This window comes from Bacillus rossius, chromosome 10 (genome assembly GCF_032445375.1).
Source record: "Bacillus rossius redtenbacheri isolate Brsri chromosome 10, Brsri_v3, whole genome shotgun sequence".
Taxonomy (NCBI): Eukaryota; Metazoa; Arthropoda; class Insecta; order Phasmatodea; family Bacillidae; genus Bacillus; species Bacillus rossius.
The window spans coordinates 58482853-58501140 of NC_086337.1; the positions used below are offsets into that span (position 1 = coordinate 58482853).

The 18288-nt window shown below is 35.6% G+C and overlaps 1 protein-coding gene across 1 annotated transcript in view; it reads right to left on the reverse strand.

Moving 5' to 3' along the window:
• LOC134536363 (NGFI-A-binding protein homolog) overlaps positions 1–12518 on the reverse strand; it is a 90707-nt gene extending 78189 nt beyond the window's left edge. Inside the window, exon 1 of the mRNA XM_063376117.1 lies at positions 12386–12518. Within this exon, the coding sequence (XP_063232187.1) occupies positions 12386–12518 (133 nt within the window). The remainder of the gene's footprint in view (positions 1–12385) is intronic.
• Between the last annotated feature and the right edge of the window lie 5770 nt (positions 12519–18288).

Sequence of the window (18288 nt, forward strand, 5' to 3'; positions counted from 1 at the left end):
TAAATATTAAAAAAAATTCTAACAACTCTCAGTATTCAATATTAATATAAACACAAATATAAAATTAATTTCTAAATTTAGTCAAATAATGAGATAAATTTTCATTTATATATAATGGAAATAAAAATACTGAATGCTTATTGTAATTATTTAATTTTAATTATTTATTTAGTAACAATTTCATAATTTATAATACATAAGGGAACATAACCTCATTTATGTAAGTACAATGGAAAATACTCTTGAAAAAGTTTACAAAAACTATTTATATCAATAATATGATATGGATCAGTATTCTGTATCAATCACTAAAGTATAGGATTTAGAAGTACATACATAATTTTTATTTTTATGTACCTTTTTTTGGTACTTAGCTTTAATTTCATTCTGTGAAAATTTCGTTGCATGGTGCGCGCCATCGTAAAAATTCACTCTCATCATTTTTTTCATAACGCGCCTAAAGAATTATAACTTCAAAAATATTTTCGAGATGCAAATGGACCCCCCCCCCTCCCTTCCTTGAAATATCCTCTTTATCAAACTCCGAGCTACCCGAACTACACACAGAAAAACTCTAACTTATATATATATATATATATATATACACACACACGCACACCGTAAACACACATAATACATACATACATACATACATTCACACACACGTAAACGATTTTCAACTGAAAGGCAAATGAAAATGAACATGAAGCAACACTCGCAGAAATGTCGAAAGAGAGCGACTTATTACAAGCATGAGGTCGTTCCATAGTTACTACGTCGTTAATTGTTTTCAACTCCTACATCTGAACATTACTGTAGTCAAACCGTCGCCGGTTTTAATACACTATAAATTAAGTCCTAAGTGCCATCATTCAAATTTCGAAACATTAGCAATTTATAATTACTTTCAAAAAGAGTTTGCAATACCGGCTTTACGACAAACAGGCGTCAGCAATACTAAGAGGAACTGCAAACCAGTTAATATACAAGTAGTTGGTATTCATGTGGAAACGAGAGACAGTATTCGCAGTGACAGTAGAAAGAAAGTAGCGAGAAAGCAAATTTATCTCTTTTGCAATGGAGGTGGTAATATCTATAAGAGAACGTAAACTCACTTAAATACATGTTTCCTACTAACTGTACTTACAGTTATATAGCTACACGACACAGCAGAGACGTATAATGTGACTGCATCAACCAGATGCTGCACCTTCGTGCATGCAAGAAGTTGGAGTTTCATGAAATACCTCATTTGTAGTCATTGTTATTGGGATGAGACTGTTCGAAAACTTCTATACCATCGAGAATAAAACCATTTTTAAAACCCGAGTAAATCTTCATCGTCTTTACCTTCAGCTTAACTAATTTAAAACGTGTGTAAATAAAAATTAAGAAATGTGCTTTTTAATCTTATACTTTACTGATTGATGTTGAATACTGATCCAGTTCATTAAAAAAAATTATTTATTGTGAATAGTATTGATATAAATCGTGTTTATAAACATTTTCAAGTGTATTTGAATTTTCAAGTGTGTTTATATAAGTGAGGTTATGTTCTCGAATGTATAATCTATTTGCATTACAAATTATATATCATTAAATTACTATTGAATAAATAATTAAAATTAATAAATTAAAATAAACTTTCAGCATATTTGATGATTATTCTATTAAACTAAATAATTAATTGCATACAAGTTTTGATATTAATATCAACTACTGAGTATTTTTACCAACTGTATTTTTTAATCACACCAGTCTTTTTATTATTTTATTTCGATTAATTATTTGCGAACAGGATTAAAGTTAGTTTTTTTTTGCTAACACGCCAAGTAAGTATAAGTTCCAACGCGCGTAAGTAAGTACACGCATCCATGTTTTCTCGCGGTTGAAAACCTTTCTAGTGCATCCACTTGACCTGAGTAACCACCGCCCATACGCGGCCAGCGGGAATCCTTCTTTTCACAGACGAGAGAGCCAAACGCCCGATCGTGCATCTTCGTTTTTATTTTTATTTTGGACAACTCATGATAACTAATGGTCAATTAGGTTAGGTTAGCTAAATTATAAACACTTTATAACATTGTGGACGGTTGATTTGGTTAGGATAGCTACGTTAAAGATACTGTGAAATCATGTAAACGGTTTCCTAGCCCTGGATAGCTACATATTAAAAAAATTGGTTGTCTGTAAAGTCGGTTTACGGACGATAGTTCAAAATACCACGTCATAACAAAACATTGATAAAATGATTGCATACTTTTATGAATACAATTGAATCATTTTTATTGAATTCTCACGATTTTGTATGGATACAAAGGAGTGAAATGAAATCTACAATTTAATTGATAAATTTACTTTTATTTGCACTCATTAATTCAAATATGTTTATTACTTTAACGAAGGGATTATTTTAACTATAACTTATATACATGTTTGCTATTTAACTTCTTCCAATCTGTGTTATTCTGTTAAGGATAGGACGATGATAGGAAAAGTAGGAAACGAATGGGAGTGTTTCAAGTTTAACGTGCTTCGAAAAAGTCAAATCGATGGTTGTTCCAATCGAGTGAAAGAGAGATAGATGCGGCGCAAGCGTACGATGAGGGGAAAGGGGTCACATCGTAACGAGACAATGTGCGTAACGGGACACTTTTTCGTGCGTGCAGCCGGCGTTCACCGATTTGTTAGACGTTGTCACGTCAAAAGTTATTTGCTAAGCAACCTTCGGGTAACTTCGGGTGTGGCTCTCTCGTCTGTGAAAGGAAGGCTTCCCGCGGCCAGCGCCGGACGTGTGAGACAGAGGTGCCAGCAAACAGACGCGAGAGAGAGACGGAGACAGGCCAGACCAGCAACTGTTGCCCGACGACCCACCCATCTGTCATACACCCCCCCTCCCCTCCCCCAACAACATGGCCGTAGTCTACACGAGGGAGGGGGGGGGGGCAACCCGGACGCTAATTCGTTCCGTGAGAAACTGTGTACATGCGTCACCACAGAGCGCTTGTCTGTCGCAGATACTTGTGCGAACAGAGACAAGCAAGACAAGCAAGGTCAGCTCACTATATAAAAAAAAAGGTGGGGGGGGGGGGGTTTTGTCTGTAAAGTCGGTTTACGGACGATAATTTTAGGTGATAACGTCATAAGAAAAAAAAACATTGATGAAAAATTTGCATACTTTTTTAATTTTCAAATATTATTTACAGTTTTTTTTGCAAATTTAATTTAAATAATAATTTGTTTAAATATAATCACGAACAATTAGTTTAAAAAAGCCCGCCTTAACCTGTTTGATATTATAGAAGTTTTTCCTCGCACGGTGGTTGACCGGTTCTTGCAGGCTCGGCTCAGGCGAAACGTGACAATTTTTCGTGCGTGCAGCCGGCGTTCATCGATTTATAAGACGTTATTTCGTCAAAAAAAAAAAAACCTTCCAAGGAGGAACTAAGTGGATTCAAACGAGAAACAAACGCCAACACGGAAATCAACAAAGAAGACGAATCTCCGAGAACAAGCTTACTGTTTAGGCGACACACTGGATGGTCGGGAACAAAGTTCGGATCCGCTACGGGAATAAAAAAGCATCACAATTACTTTCTTACGCTCCGGTTTGGAAAGTAAATCTGTTTGCAAGCCGTCTCCATCAAGCCCAGACTGTGGAAGTTTATTTTAATATTTTAAAAGTTTGTTTAGGCTTAACTTCTCGTCGACAGCAAGTCATTAGAGGGCAACACAAAATAACACACAACACATACCATGGCATATACTTAGCAGTTGACGGAGTGGGTCCGATATACCTTGGGAAACAGGGATCCGAGAACAACGCCTCTGTTTACGTAACGTATGTAGTAACGCGCGAGCGCACACAAGAAACACCCCAGTCCACAGATCATCGGCGACGTCCGCCACGTTTCACAGGCAGCGCAGTAGGACACCGCCGCGCCTCGTACAGTCGGTGCCAATCAAGGTGGAGCCGGTGGTTTCCTGCGACGCCTCGTCAGGTGTGTGTGTGCGTGTTAGTGAGGCGGGATGATAAGCGCGACGCTCTACTGGTGCTTCTAGCGCGGTGTCTCCTCTGGACTGGCGCGCAGTCTTCTCGTCGTCACTGGACTATTGTGAGATCTGAGCGGTGACCGTAACATTATATTGCGGAGAAATGAAGATAAAGGTGTGATGCAAGTCCCTTAAGTACTTTCAAGAATCTGTACCGGTTGTTTTACGCCTTAAATTTACTCTGAAAACATGCGTTTTAGCCATTTTAACTCTTCTAAAAAATACAGTTTAAAAACTTAATCCGAAATCAAAAGTACTTTTCGGCCCTCAGCGAACTCTTAAATGCTTTTCGTGAGCAGACACCCACTCGGATGTCTCGAGTGGTTTTGAAATCGCGTTGTTTTATCCTGGAGCTATGCACACCGTGTGTATGCCCGGGTAGGCACCCTTCTAACCCTCGTGTGTTCCGGGAAGCTATCCAGTCCCGAGTAGCGGCTCAACTGGTAATAATAATTAGGGTATGAGACAAAAAAATAATAATTAGAGGATTAAAACCAGGTCCTCGCTCCATGTTTCCTCCATACGAGAACACGTCGATCATCAGAGTTCCGCCCCGAATAGCGAATCGTCGGAGAACAGAGCGTCACCCCATCCAGGAAGTTCCTCCGCCCAGCTCCTACTGGCTGAGCGGTGCTCTCTTGCCAGTGGCACACACGCCATGGGCCTACTGCATAGCTGCATTAGGACTGTTACAGGCAGCTTGAGATGACAGGGGGTGCCTCCCATTCCAGGTCAAGCTTTTACATTTACAGTAATTACCGATAAACTTTTAAACTTTTCAATTGTTTAACTTTCACGAAATTAAAAATATATACCGCGCATACTTTTTTGCATAATTAGCTGCCAAAGTTACATTTTTATTTTTTTATTTTTTGGATTGTAAAATAAGGAGAATTTAATTTATTGCAGAACTGAAACTTTTTAGGTTTAACTGAAATGCCTCTGGCTACTTCAAAAAATGGTTTGAATTTCTTTCAGAAAATATTAATTAATTTTACATGGCATTACAAAATTCTCAAATTTGTTACATTTATTTATTGTGAATATTAGTGATATAAAATTGTTTAAAATGTTTTCATGTGTATTTTCAAATGTAGGCTATTTATATCCGTGAAATTATTTTGCCGTATTTATAATTCATTTGCATTATAAATTATAACATTATTTAATAAATAATTAACATTAATAAATTAGGATAAACATTCAGCATATTATTCATTATTAATTAAAAATGTATCTTGATTATTTTACTAAATTAAAAAATTAATTTTATATACGTGTTTATGTTTGTAACGAATACTGAGTATTTATTTTTAAAAAAATTAATTTGATTGTATTTAAACTTTACCAACCGTATTTTCAATATCACTATAGTCCTTTTATTATTTAATTTATATCAATTATTTTTTCATTACGCCAAGTAACTTTAAGTTACACGCATTCTTTTTTGACGTGACAACGTCTAATAAATCGATGAACGCCGGCTGCACGCACGAAAAAGTGTCCCGTTACGCACATTGTCCCGTTACGCTGTGTCCCGTTACGCTCATTGTACGCTTGCGCCGCATCTATCTCTCTTCCACTCGATTGGAACAACCATCGATTGGACTTTTTCGAGGCACATTCAACTTGAAACACTCCCATTCGTTTCCTACTTTTCTTATCATCGTCCTATCCTTAACAGAATAACAGAGATTGGAAGAAGTTAAATAGCAAACATGTATAAAAATTATAGTTAAAATAATCTCTTCGTTAAAGTAATAAACATATTTGAATTAATGAGTGCAAATAAAAGTAAATTTATCAATTCAATTGTAGATTTCATTTCACTCCTTCTTTGTATCCATACAAAATAGTGATAATTCAATAAAAATGATTCACTTTTATTCATAAAAGTATGCAATCATTTCATCAATGTTTTGTTATGAAGTTGTCACGTTAAACTATCGTCCGTAAACCGACTTTACAGACAACCAATTTTTTTTTTAATAGAGTATGTTTTGAGAATGCAGAGATTTCACACAGCGACTTCTCCCAGAAGCTCCGGCGCTGCTGAGCTCACGCGAGCAACGAGCACGTATGTCACGCCTTGTTGTTATCTATGGAGCCATGTCGATCTGCCATTAACCCCGAAATACCATCATTGGAGAAAAAAAATTCTCGATTTGAAAGCAGCATCGCTCAGTCTAGCTGCATTAAGACTGTTCAACGTAAAACACAGTAAAATATATCTTTCTGTGTGTTATGAAAACTATTCTTTACGTAAATATTTATTTCAATAAATAAAATTAAATTAAAAGTTCATTGTAGTGGTTGTCTCTTATGCATTTGCATTATACCCACGGCAGAACATAACAACTATTGTTTCAAAATACTACTAGGTGAATTGTAGTGGAACAAATACCTGTCGTTGACCCATTGAAATTCCTACTTCGTAAAAAAAGCGTTTTCCTGCACTCGGTCTCGTATTTCATTATTTTTAAAATTATACATATTGATAGAAAATAACAGATTCCTCTCAAAATAAATTATATACGGAAACATTAAAAAAAAATTAAGGTATCTTTCAAAATTATAAAACAAGTGATGTAAAGAATTTGTTGTGACTTCATACTTTGCCACGGTTCTTCTTCTAAAAATATTATATTGTGCCCTCTATATGATTTCTTAAACAGTATAAATGTAAATTATTATTTTTTCGTTATACAAATATAACAAAAATGTTATTGTTGCGATACTTTTAAATAATAAAAATTATTATAAAAATTAAAAGAAAAACCAACATACTATTAGGATATTATAAAGGTTTTAAATGAATTTTAACTTTCAAATAATTTGTCTCTTAATGGTTTGTACGACAGATAAATTTTATTTCAGCGAATGCTTTAAAATAATAATCAAAATAGTTTCCGCAGTTCACGAAGTGCCAAGAGGGAAACAGGTGGTCAAAAAAATTTGTTCAAAATATTTTCGTTTCTGTGCCTACGAATTATTTTCAGAAAGTTCAAGAACTACGGATAAAATTCGAGTTTCACAACTTCATTGTATGTGCAGATGCAGTCTTAGCAATCATCGATATTGTATGTTTAACAATGACTATAGCTTGACTTGCGCTGCTTGTAACCTTTACACGTTAAACTTTTTTCTCCAAATAATGAATAATTTTTTAAAGAAAAAAAAAAGTTCCCCATAAAATATTTAATGTACAAACAAGTCTAATCAATTTTCATTTCACACAAATTACTGCCTCCATTTTCTTGGTTTAACCATCTGTAAACCTGCTTTCCACAATATGTCCAAGTATAAGTAATAAATATGAACAAAAATCCCGACAGTCAAAACCTCTCATATACGTCACATTTGTACAGCTATACAGCCAAAGTGTTAAGAGTAAGGTCAAGTAAAAAAGAAATTTATGTTTATTTAAAAATGTCCCCAAACACCACAGGGGTCAAAAACCATAAATTAAAAACACATAAATTTGCATAGGCCTAAGTTGACTCCCTAAGCCCTAAACGTCTTGATATTTGGCCACGTGGCGAAAACGTAAGTTTTGCGCAGTAGCGGCGTACACTATCTGAGGTTATAAACATTTTTATTCTCCGGTCTAATACTTACAAATGTTATTCATCAAATAATCGAATAATTAAACATAACAACACTTAAAAAAAAAAAACTAAAATAGTAAGAAACTAAGTTTAATGAGAGACCATCAATTACTTGTCATTTATTCAATATTTTTTATTGTATTGTAAAAAATATAACTGTACTACCACTGTTTAAATTTTATCTGTATACAACTGTATTATTGTATAAAGCCTATATATGTACTTGTGTTATTGTTTCTGCAACCATTTTGTGTTAAACTTGTATCAACTGTCAAATTTTAACTTTCATATTTAGTACCTTTAAAACTATTTGTTGTTCTTATATTTTTTGACGTGTCCTATACCATTTGTGCAAATGTATGTATGATCAGATGGACGAAATAAATAAATAAATTCCACGAAATTCTCTGCGCTGTTTATTTATTTAATATTTAGAGATCGGCTGATTTTGGCTTTTTTTTTGTGTGCTAGTATATTCATTTATCTTGTCCATTCTCATGGTTTCTTTTAAACATACAATGAAAATCCGTAATGGCGTATGTCCATGATAATGTTTCAAAAGAAATATCTACATTTAATTAGTGACAACATTTTTTTAAATTTTTTTGTGTGAAGTAGCCATACTGCCTAATACAACGAATGTTTACCTTTGAAAGTAAATACCAGTAATATACGGTTACAAAAATAAAATTAATACACGGATTTATGTATGACTTCATTTATGCCATGTACATTTTTAAAAATATCCACAAAAAAGCTATAATTTTGCAGAAGAAAATACGATTGGTTCCAAATAACTAACCAGAAGAAAGAAATGTAATGAGCTTGAATAAATTATGTATTCAACTGCAGGGGAGAATAGATAGTTTCTCTTGTATATTACAACTGCATTCTTCTGTTTCACGTTTCTTCCGTTGCCAAACACTTCCTGTTCCTGCATCAGTAACGTCACTTCACGATTGATTAGCTTTTTGATTTTACTTTTTACGAAATAATTTTTTATGGGTAATGTAGGTAGTTAATACCTTGCAATAGGTAGTTAATACCTTGCAAACACGAATCACCAAAAATCTCAAAAGTCAAGACAACACGAACTAATTTAAAACCACGTGACAGAACAACGCAGACTTAGAATCATTGCTTAAATATTCAATAGAACAAAATCAAACCGGGCGACAGTACAATTATTTTTTTGTTAATAACAAATAATTTTGTGGCTCTCACGAAACTGATTTCTCAGCGATTACAATGAAGATAGAATTATATATTTTCCATAAAATATCAACGAATTAACATAATGCAATTAATGGGTCCAAAAATTAATGATCTTCCAGAAAGTGTTAACAACCACTGGTTCTGACTAAAAAGATCAGCAAAACGTCGATTTACCAAGCAGAAAAAGAAACACAGAAGCTGCGATACGAAGAAAAAATCACTTCTCGAGCCATAGCTTCAGAGTCACTGGAGGAAGCAAACATTCGACGGGAAAAAATTAATTATATATTTATTTCATTTTTCTCAAAAAAATATTTATGTACTACAGCCACTCTCTGTAGTGGTCTTTATTATAGCCACTACTTTATTAGTTATGTGGAGTCAGTGTATTGAGTATGTGGCCCAGTTTTACTTAATGCATACACACCTGGTGGACGTGGTGACACACATAAAACATATACACTTTGTTACAAGAAAAACGAATGAAAACAACAATAAAAATATTACCTTGATATCATTATGTAGGTTAAACGAAAGACAATGATTATAGGTATGTGAAGCGCAAGACTTATTAATAAAAAAAAATAAAATGTCATTAAAAGAAAGTCTTTAATAAAATAATAATATTGAAAATTCTGGTTTGGCAGGTGGTATAAATTATGTACTTAAAACAAGCAGGAAATAGGTTGCACACATGTGTCACTAACAATAGTTCATACAGTTCATTTTATAATGGCGCATGTTCTCACACTCATAAATCGTAGAAAACTGATAAAATATGGTTTATTATTTAAATATTTAATTTATGAAATTGTACCTCGGCTTAGCTCTATTGTTGTGTCCTTAGAAAACATGAAATTCCATTCTCGTATCACCTCTAGGTATTGACTGTGACGTGTATGCGTGACGATTAAGTGGATTGCAATATAAGTCTTTAAATGATGTTAATCTGTTCTCAAATTTTACAATAGTTTCAGATGTAGAGAAAATACTAGCACATTTAGCTTATAACAATGTCTCGTACGATGCGAAATTGGACCAGTTTTTACTCACGTTATATATGCACTCCTACTTACATATCTTTCCAGATATGCCTTTTCATTAATAGCCTATATACATTTAATATTACGCAGATTTAACACATCCATACACTCGGATGGCCTATTATAGCTAGAAATATGGATGAATATAAAAGGGATTACGCCCCTTGCGTTTCAATATGCCGCCACATTACCTAACTCTCTTTTCTATTTAGAAGTTCTAAAACTATCAACATTTGTAACCTGGCCTCCCATTGGCCGAAACAATAAAAAGTTAACGTAATTTTACACATTAAAAATAACAACTGACTTTCAGCAATATGTATGAAGATACAAAAATACGATAAATTTAAAATTATAATTTCTAACAATGAACACACTGTTATACAAAATACGTGAAGAAAATCTTTTATGCCGTTAAAGTCAATTGTGCCCTAGAGGGGTCTAGCTTATTGCTGTTCCATGTAAGTTCGTGCTACGTCATAGAGTGTAGTACACGTAGATACACCAAAACATAAACATAGAGTACTAATATCGGGGAAATAAACAAATAACACTAAATAGAATTATAATGTTAAAAATAATAATAAGTCACTTTCTGTGCGTGGAATCGTAAGTCATGCAACGGCACATTTAATATTCCCAAAAACTTACCGATTCGTTAATAGTTTCCGAGCCTTCGAGAAAAGCTTTCATTACTTGCTTTACACCCATGTAGGTTGGCAGGCTTGATTGAAAACAGTGCACAGTAACCGCGAATGCACAATGCGTAAAACAGTGGTTGTTCGCGGGAAAGCCGAGAGCAGCTCACAGCTCTATGGCGCGTGTGCGACATGCTCTATGGCGCTCCAGGCATTCTCGACGGCCATGTTGGCAACACCGCCGCCAAGTGCAGGGATGTGATAACAATTACTGCAAGTTGCCACGGCAGAGATGTGCGGTAAGGCAAAATACAGGTCACGATCAGTCGTTTTTAAATATGGCATTTGCGGTATGGTATAAAATCGTACAATATATCCTTCAATAGGACATAGCTTGCGTTATTAAAGGCCTATGTATCAGCCATATATTATCAATATCTTTTATATTAGCGATATTAAAATTCACGATCATATTTAAAAATACATAAATCACTGATAAGAAATTAATAGGTACTGTATTACGCTGTTATTGCTATATTAACAACAACAAAATAAATTGTTTATGGAAGAACTACACATCATGAATATCGATGTCGAAATTGGCAAAATGAATATTGCACAGCAATACCTGTTAACCATGAAAATTTGCGAAAATTTTAGAAAACCTAACCTTCATTTGCGTTTTCATAAGATCTAAAAAAAAATTAATCACATGTTTACCCAATATAATACAATTTAATAATACTGAGAGGCATGAGAAAACACCACACTGTAAGAGATAAGGCTGTGCGTGACACTACCACCAACCAAATACCTTCAAGACTACTCCAAAACGTCTTCAGTATTGTTTGATAGCCATGACGTGTAGCTGAGGTGACGCGAACAGCCTTCTTCCCACTGTTGTCTCGGGCCGCGCGCCGATTGGCTGTATTGTTGGCCCGTGCTGAGGTTATCGAACAAAGCCCTCAAACGCGGCAAAGTTTGACTTCCATTGAGTGCGGCAGTTAGTGTTAGACTCCAAGAAGTTAAGCACTTATCACCTACGGTTTTCAACACAAACTTTTAAAATTAAAAAAAAAATATTTGAATAATTATCCGTCATAAACCCCTCCCCTTTTCCCAAAGAATCATTGGGAAAAAACTATGTATGGTGAATTTCAACTAGTACGAACATTTTATTATCTACTACTGCCGGACATTTCTGCAGGGAATTGCATGAAATTACACTTAACCATTGTTGCAGACCTTTTCCCGAACCGAAAACGTATCGTGAGGTCATTAGAAACACAACTGTGATAGATTATAGTTACAATAACCAAGCGCACATCATGTTACTTGTGAGTGTTTCATACATTAACAAATACGAATTTTGACTCATTGTAGACGACAAATAAACCTACTGCTGTAAGTCAGCAAGTGTTTCCGAAGTGAGGCCGGATGATAAGTGCGACGCTCGTTGGTGCTCCTAGCGCGGTATCGCCTCTAAGCGCAAGATTGTTGACTGGCGCGCAGTCTTCTCGTCGTGCACAGGACAACTATGAGATTTAGCGGTAACCGCAATGGAGTCCCTTGAGTGTTTCCAAGAATCTGTACCGGATGCTATGCCTAAAATTATTCTGAAAACACTCGTTTTAGCCATTTTCACTCTTCTATAAATGCATTTTTAAAACGAAACGCGGAAACAGAACGCCCTCAGCGTATCGTTAGACGCAACTGGGATATCCAGAGCAGTGTTTGCCCACAAGGATATGTGACAGCATGACACGGGTCGCCGAACCACAATAGGAGCTCGCCTCGCCAGCCCCGGAAGAGGAAGAGTCGTACTCACGCGTGCCGTTCACGTTGCGACTGACGATCTTGGCCTGCGGAGGCGGCGCGGGGGAGAGGCGGTGCGCGCGGGGGCAGGCCGCCGCCCCGCCGCCCCCGGCCGCGGGCTGGAGCTGAGCGCCCGCCGCCTCCATCAGCTGCCGCCGCCACCACGCGCGCGCGCCATGGCGTCTCGACTCGGCGTCGCGCGGCGAGTGCAGGCCTGCCACCCGGACAGCGCCGAGGGGAAAAAAGACAGGGAAAAAGAAAAACCCTCTTTTCCCTCCGCGAGGAAGTGGGAGGAGACGGATGAAAAAAACTTGGAAACAAAAAAATTTTCTTCGCTCCTTCTCTCTCACCGCACTTACCCCCGACTTCCCCCCCCCCCCCCCCTCGCCATGCCAGCGCCGGGATACGGAATGCAGGCCTGATTCATTGCGCGATACGTGCATGGTAACACGGAAGGGGGAGGGGGGAGCAGAGAAAAAAACCCGGCGGGTCGACGCTTGGGAGAAGGGGTGTAGCGGAGGAAAGAGAACGAGGCACAAAAACAATCTCCTCCCCTCCCCGCGCCACCACGGCGTCGTCGGAATTAGAAATAGGGAGCGCAGAGAGAAAGATGGAGAGAGTGGGTGTTTCGGGAGGCACGGAAGGAGAACAGGCAAAGACGCCGATGAAGAACGGGCCGTTAAAAGAGACGCGAAGACGTGTGCGCGGGTTCGAGTCCGGGCGAACACACTTCCTGATATATTTCGGGCGTTCTTTTCCTCTTTTCCTCTCGCACACAGAGTCGATACCAACAAATATTCCCTCGCTGTAACAATAGTTTTTTGAAGTGGAACTTCTTTGGGCGCGATGGGAGTGTAATTTCAAGGCCGAATATTAATGCAACGTTTCTGACGCAGAAAGGACGGAGAATAGGTTGCGGGCACCACGTGGTGGCATGCTGCTCAGGCTGGACCCTGCCGTGCTACAAGGATACAAGGATACAAGGTAAGTAAAAAAGGAGGTAAGCCATTCTGGGCTCGCGCGCTTTTATTTCCTCCCCCTCCGCCTCATGCCGTGACGTCACATGTGGACATGAGGCTCGCCGCTCTAGCGATCAACAATCGGAAATATACATACGTATTTCACAGCAGTTTATAGCTGGTTTTGACTTCTGGTCGGTGGCGTGAACGTTATTACGTTGTGAGTAGTTTTCTTTTCTAAAACATTTACGTTATTTAATTTGATATCTTTCTTCGTTTTAGTGTGCTTGTGTATTTATCCGTGTATGTTATGCATCGTTGCCGAACATGTTTAACACACGTAGTTTACGAATTTTGTGTGAGAGTTTCGGGTGATGTTTCCTGATATTTTCATAGTATTCCGAGGATTATTTTATTTTAAGTTGTCCTGTCCAACAATGAGCCAAAGAAATACTTTACTGCATTTCCAGAAGGGATTTATTATTTCCATCAAATCACTCATGGGGCTGTATGAGGACATGAAAAAACAAAATGCAACGTAAATTCTCACCTCTAGATTAAATCAAGATTGCCTGGAAAATTTATATTCAAATGTACGTGGCTTTGGCATAGAATTTGCCTGTTGATTCTAACAGAAAACGCAAGTGCTGTACCTCCATCCAGGAATGCGTCGACATCTTTGCTACAAGAGAAATTCCCTGAAGTGAACAGAAATATTTAACACTTGTTTGTGAAAACAAGAACATTCTTTCGCATTCGACATTTAAACCATAATAGTAAATTGAAGCCATGATTAAAAAAAAAAAAAACATGCAGCGAAAAAGAACAGCTAATTGTTAGCACCATCATCATAACCATCATCATCTGTACCTATGGATGACACTGGCTGGAGATAGTGAGTATGTGAAAGGTAAATAAATGGCATGGCATCGTCATCTTTCGTCGTCTCACCTGTAGCATGTTTAAAGTGGCGCATTCAACGTAAATGAGTGATGCATGTACTAGCTACTTGTAATGTTTTGTAGTGACATTTTAATGGTATAGGCCTACATAAGATCACGAATACACCGTTTGAGCCTTCGTTTTCATCACCACGACGCGCGCCAGGTTCGGAGTTGATGGCGGCCCCGTACGACCATTTTTGTTTCAAAAATCAGCTTTTCAAACGTGTTCAATCGTAAGTTAAGAAATAATTTTGGAAGCAGCTAAACAATAAAACAAACTTTAATGCTTTCTAATACAATAATATTTGACACGCAAACACCTACATGGCATTTGGAGGTTATAATTTCTTCCGTCCGTCCGTAAAAAGTATGAAGTTACCAAGCTTTCCACGGATGGACGGATGGAATTTTTCGGGCCATCTTATTGGCTGCAGATCACGTGATTGACGGACGTAGGCGACGGGCTATTGTAATTCCGGCCTTATGAAAATAATTATGAGACTGAATTTTTACGATGTGCGCGCATAATGCAACAAAAATTTACAGGGATAAAAAAACGCTACATAAAAATAAAAATTATTTATGTTCTTTTAAATCATATTTTTAATAATTAATGTTAAATACTTGTCCAAATAATTAAAAATATTTATTTATTGTGAATAGTAGTGATACGAATTGGTTTTATAAACTTTTTCAAGTGTATTTAAAAATGTATTTATATAAACGAGGTTATGTTTTTTACCGTATACTATGTTTAATTTATTTGCATTATAAACTATTTCATTGTTAATCAATAAATAATAAAAAATAATAAACTAAAATAAACATTCAGCACCCTTATTTTCATTAATAATTAAAAAATTATTGATTATTTTACTAAATTAAATAACTAATTTTATACAAGTGTTTATATTAATATTGAATACCGAGTATTTATTAAATTAATATAATTTTATTGCGTTCATACTTACCCAATCGTATTTATAATATCATTCCAGTCCTTTTATTATTTTATTTCTATTATTTGTTTCCATGCAAAACTGAAGTTGGTTGTGTTACTATGCCAAGTTAGTACTTATAACTTCTAACGCGCGTACATAAGTACACGCACCCATTTTTCCCCCAAGTAATTTCACTAGATTCCTTTTTGTTTATATGTTTTATAATAATAATTTAAAAAAACATTTTGTAAAATATATTTATTTTTGCAATTTTTTTGTGAAAATGCATATTTAAAATTATGTACTATGTGACTACGTGTAGTACTAGTAGCAGTGCATCATAAAAAAAAATCAAACAAAAAATTTAAAGAAAGGAAAGCGGGTAAAATTAAAATGAATGATTTTGTTATTTATATAGATGACCAACAAAATATGTTCGGCATAATTTTTTTTGTTACGATTAAAATGATTGAGTATATTACAATTTTGTAATTTGGAACTAAAGTAAGATCCTAACCAAACGTTACAAAAACTTTTTTTTGTGGAAATATTTTAAAATAATTAAATGCTAACTCAATTTAAAAACAGGTTAAATGTAAAATAATTAAATGCCACATTTAGTTAAAAATGAGTTTAAATGGTTCACATACTTGATAAAACTTATTTGCTATTCTCATACAGAATCTAAAAATTTTTTTTCGTGTTGTAACGTTTTTAGATAGGATGCATAGTTTACGAGTTATTGCTGAATTCCTTAGTTTGGGGCTAAATCAAGCGATAGTGTTTGCAAACTAATTTTTACTAAATATACCTAAGTAATATCTAAAAGCTGAGAAAACGCGTAGCCTATATACATAATTGGATTACTAGAATTATATATATTAACTAGCTGCCCGACCCAGCTTCGCACGGCATACTAATGGAAAAAAAATTAAGCCACATCTCCCATTTACAGTAATGGTAAATAAAAGAAAATTCAGTGAAAATTTATTACAATGCTGTATAATGTACCGGAGAGAAAATGAATAGCACCAATGGTTTCCCGACTCGTGCACGCAACGTACAACTGATGTACCCGTACTTCGCTACGGCAGTCTACAGGCAGATCACTCTTGCGCCGCTCATAATACATGCCCCTCCTTGTGGGTACGCCACTGCCGCGCGATGCCCGTTGCCATGGAGACGCAGAAGGCATGAACAATGCAAAATCCTGTTCTCATGCAAAGTACCCACTGTTGCCTGGTTTTAACCACCCATGGGATCTAATTTTCGGAAAATGTCATCCTGCGTAACATAAGGAACATTACTGTGAAGTTTCAAGTCTGTAAAATATATATACTTGAGAAAAAGGGCAATAAAAAACAAATTAAACACAGAGAGAGGAAAAAAACATAGTTTAGGTTTGTGATAAAAAGTATTTAAATACTAATTGAACTCTTATGAGGGTACTGATTGCTTCGTTGTTAATATCACACGGGTGTTTTTTACTTGTATGGGAAAATTAAGAATGATAAGGCATCTAGTGCGTGGCAACAATGTTAATAGGCAATCTAACGCCTGCGGCATTGTCAACACACACATCGTACGTGTACTGCATGTTGTATCAAACCCCCTCCAACGCATTTGATTCTAAATTGGACTTTTAGTAAGGATCCCTAATGTTATTGATAATATAATATAGCCTATAGCCTTCCTCGATAAATGTACTATCCAACACTGAAAGAATTTTTCAAATCGGACTAGTGGTTCCTGAGATTAGCGCGTTCAAACAAACAAACAAACAAACAAACTCTTCAGCTTTATAATATTAGTATAGATATATACACACATATAAAAATATGCATATATACGTATGTATAGATATACCTTATTTGTTAAATGGGGGAAATGTTTGAAATCCTGGATAACCTCTGAATTTAAATATGCATAGAATACAACAAAAAAAAAACTTTTTCTGTATAACTTATTTTTATTCGATGCATAATTTATCAGTTACTCCAGAATTTATAATTTAGGTCTTAATTTAAGTAAAGTATTATTGTTTGCGAACCAGATTTTCCTATAATCTCTTGATTTTAGTACCATATAAATAATTTGCACGAACTGTATAAGGCTTACAAAATGCATAAAATGGAAAATATGTTTATTGTTTTGGTTACAAAATAGAATTGCAAAAATATTTGCTGCGCTGCAAAAACAGAAAACAACACATTCAGTTAACTATAAGTTTTTTGAAAGAGTTAGATTTAATCTATTAATCTTCGTAAAAACTGAAACAACTAACTGTTCTCCGATACGACTAACAAACTGGGACGAATACTGAAGTAGCTCACGAGTCATCTACGAAAAAATATTTAGTTAGACAGACATGCATTTCTTCCAAAGTACGACATTTCGAAACTTGGTTTAAACTATTAAGTCCACATGTAAAAATTATTTTAATTAAAAAAAAAATTGGTTGTCTGTAAAGTCGGTTTACGGACGATAGTTTAACGTGACGTCATAACAAAACATTGATGAAATGATTGCATACTTTTATGAATAAAATTGAATCATTTTTATTGAATTACCACTATGTATGGATACAATGAATGATTGAAATAAAATCTACAATTTAATTGATAAATTTACTTTTATTTGCACTCATTTATTCAAATATGTTTATTACTTTAACGAAGAGATTATTTTAACTATAACTTTTATACATGTTTTCTATTTAACTTCTTCTAATCTGTGTTATTCTGTTAAGGATAGGATTGGACGATGATAGGAAAAGTAGAAAACGAATGGGAGTGTTTCAAGTTTAATGTGCCTCGAAAAAGTCAAATCGATGGTTGTTCCAATCGAGTGGAAGAGAGATGGATGCGGCGCAAGCGTACAATGAGCGTAACGAGACACAGCGTAACGGGACAATGTGCGTTACGGGACACTTTTTCGTGCGTGCAGCCGGCGTTCATCGATTAATTAGACGTTGTCACGTCAAAAAATTTATTACGGACAAAAATAACCTTGTATCTTTATTACATGCATCACGTTGTTGTTAGACGAGATATTAAGAACGGAACGCTTTTA